At 54.7% G+C, this 3,054-nt stretch overlaps 1 protein-coding gene across 1 annotated transcript; it reads left to right on the plus strand.

The window, feature by feature from the left end:
- Positions 1-1,116: 1,116 nt before the first annotated feature.
- PEBP4 (phosphatidylethanolamine-binding protein 4) lies at positions 1,117-2,599 on the plus strand (the record flags this gene model as incomplete). The annotated part of the gene is made up of 2 exons (XM_009872697.1): positions 1,117-1,256; positions 2,467-2,599. Coding segments are annotated over exons 1-2 (273 nt in total), but the record flags the coding sequence as incomplete, so codon positions are not given.
- Positions 2,600-3,054: the final 455 nt, after the last annotated feature.

Raw genomic sequence — 3,054 nt, forward strand, 5'->3', positions numbered from 1 at the left:
GTGGGGAGGTGATTAGTGCAGAGTGTGAGGAATTGGGCCCCGGGTGAGGACCTGGAGCTGGTGGGTCAGTTGGAAGCCGTTGCTGTGGGATGAAAACCCGTTGCCTGATTCCGTGCTCTGTTAAGCGATGAGCTGCCCCTTCCTCCCGGGGTTTTGCTTTCGTTCCCAGTCTCTTCCTCCCTTCTTTCCGGGGAAACCATCTCCACGGCAACCTCAAACCTCCAGGCTGTGCCTTGGAGCTGCTCGCCCATCCCTGGGACCCGGCTGGTAAGTGTCCCTCAGCAGGCCCAGCCGCGGTGGCCCTGGCCACCAGGTCCACCAGGCTGCTGCAGGCACCTCGCTGCAGCCCGGGGAGGTGAGGGCTGGTGTTGGGCTTGGCAGGAGTGTGGGTAGGTAGACCTCATCCTCAGGGCTTGTGCTTTGTACAGATTTAAAAGTAGGTGGCTGTGGCTCTCCTCGGGTGGGAAAAGCTCCACCCTGGCTCTGGAGAGGGTGGCTGGGTTCAAGGTGAACCCTGGTGCTGTTCCCCTGCAGGTGGGGTTGGGGTTGTGTTGGTCAACGTGTCACAGCTTGGTCAACGTGTCACAGCTGGTCGCGTATCCAGGGAGCGGGGTCCTGGTGACACCATGATGGAGCCTCAATACCATTTTTTACCATATTTTCTGTCACGTTAGAGTCTGAAGGTGAGCAGCAGGGCCTGCACCGGCAGATGGGGACCCTGTCCCCTCTTGGTGCTGCCCGAGCACGGTGTGGTGGTGGTGATCATCGCCACGTTGCCCAGTTTGTCGTGTCCTACATGCACGTCCCTGGTGCTGTGCGGGAGGGTGGTGATGCCCCTTCCTTGTGGGTGGACAGAAATAGGTCCTCGAAGATGCAAGGTCTTGCTGGCAGCTTGTTTTGTTGGGTTTTTTTTTGGTGGTTTTTTTGTTTTTTTTTTTTTTTTTCCCTGGAATCACTAAAATAATGATGTGGAATTGATGGAAATTGCTTTCCCTGGAACTGCACCATGGTGGTGGGGATGCGCTGGTGGCCAAAGGGTACCGGAGGGGGCAGCGCTGGGTCCTGGCTCTGCCCCTGGGACTGACCCTCTCTGTCCCTTGGTCCCTGCAGGGCAGGATGAAGCTGCTGGGTGCTGTGTTGCTGGCGGCCGGCTTGCTCAGCACCTCTGCCCGGAGGGAGCAGTCCCTCGGGCCGGCCAAGCCTTCGCAGACCTGCTTCTTCCAGACGCTCAGCAGCGCGGACAGAGAGTTCTGCAGGTGAGTGACCCTGTCTCCTTCCCGAGCTGCACCAGCCCTGGGCGTGCAGTCATGTGCTGCCCTTCTGTGTCACCTCCTGGGACAGTTAATTCCAGCATCCCCTTTGCCAGGGCTATAAATATTGGTCGCTTTCTTCCTTTTGCCAGGAATCTGGGCCAGAACGAAGCAGAGCATTGCCCGCTGCCCTGTGCAGCCCTTGTCTTATGCAGGCTGAGATCTTAGTGTCTGGTCACCTCGAGCTGTTCTTTGGTCCGTTTTGCAGAAATTTTAAAGCAAGCTGTAGCGTTTCAATGACAAGTGTTTTCTGCAGAGCGTTTGAGAGGAAAGAGGATACTTTTGGGGAAGGACAAGTCCTAGAACAGGTCGTTCCCCAGACCTCAAAGCTCATCCCGCAGAGATGTTAATGCTTGAGGTGTGGGCATGAGAAGAGGAGGAAGCTTGAGGAGCTTCTCCTGGAGCTGCGAGCAGGCAGTTTGCTGCTGTACCAGCTGAACAGCCGTGGAGTGCATCGCTTTATCAAGTGTTCTGATACCAAAGGTCCTTGGCTACTTTCCAGTTAATCAAAATGCTCTCTAAATGTGAGCGACTTAAGCTTCTAGATTAAGGCAAGTGGAGACTTCTCTCGGCCCCAGCTTCCTCCTGCAAACCATGAATGGGAGCACCTTGCTCTGAGCTCTCAGCCCCTCTGTGCTCATTGGCTTCTTGGGCTGCAGGATTTAAGAACTTCTCTTGCAGCAGCTCATCTTCAGGGTGGCCTTGAGACAAGCTGCTGTGACCTCACAGGTTGTTCTGGTGGCCTCTTTCTCTGTGAGAAGGGGAAAGCACTCCATGGAGCTGGAGATACCTGACCCGTTATTGCACTATCTCTGCCCAAAACCCAGCGGAGCCTCGTCCCTGCTCTCATATCACACGTGAGAGAAGGAGGCTCGGAGTTCAGATGTTTGTCCAAGGCCAGTTGGGTGTAGGGGTAGCGTTGTTCTCCGTGCCTCACATTAACCTGTATGGGCCACAATTTTTAAAGACTATAGAAAACACTGGGAACAATCTAAGCTTGTTATAGATGAGTACTGAAAGTCTTGCTGCTGCTCGGGAGAGGCAGCAGACCCCGTGGTTATGTTACGGCACGGATGGGTCTCACCCTGGTGCACGAGGTCCGTGGTGTGTTCTTACCCTAAATGCTCTTCTCTCCCCATTTTTTTTTTCTCCCCAGAGGGGATTTAGAAATTATCTACCCGGAGCTTGGCGACGTTGGCTGCATGTACATCCCCAAATGCCACCAGTACCGCTGGCGGATCAGCAGGGAGTGGGGCAGCCCCCGCGTTCGCTACCCCCAGGCTGAGGAGGTGAGTCCCGAGTGGGTCGTGGGCAGCTGCCAGGCTTTTCGTGATAATTAAAGGTGCAGCGGGGAGGAGGGGAGTTGGCTGGGAAGGAATTCCTTGCATACGTGCGTGCTTGCACTTGGAGCCCGGCTGGGACACCCTGGCTGGGAGCTGGGCCAGGGGGTCACCCAGTGCTGGTGTTTTGGGTGCTGGGCACGGCTCTCCCAGTGCTGTACAGGGCTTAGCACTCCTGCCAAAATGCCATCAGCTCCTCGGCTTGTGCTTGTTAAACTTTGACCTGAAATCAGGGTGGCTTTCTAAGCTGTTATTTTTTTTTTTTCCTCCCATTACTTTTGGCTTGAGGCTGAGCTGTGGGTAAACTGAAACTTTGTATTTGCCTTGCTTTGCGGCCCCAAAATTTTGCGTGCATGGATTTCTTTATTATTGTCGTTATTTTGCAATTGCTTGTAAACTTTTTC

Source organism: Apaloderma vittatum, unplaced genomic scaffold (genome assembly GCF_000703405.1).
Source record: "Apaloderma vittatum isolate BGI_N311 unplaced genomic scaffold, ASM70340v1 scaffold11670, whole genome shotgun sequence".
Lineage (NCBI taxonomy): Eukaryota > Metazoa > Chordata > Aves > Trogoniformes > Trogonidae > Apaloderma > Apaloderma vittatum.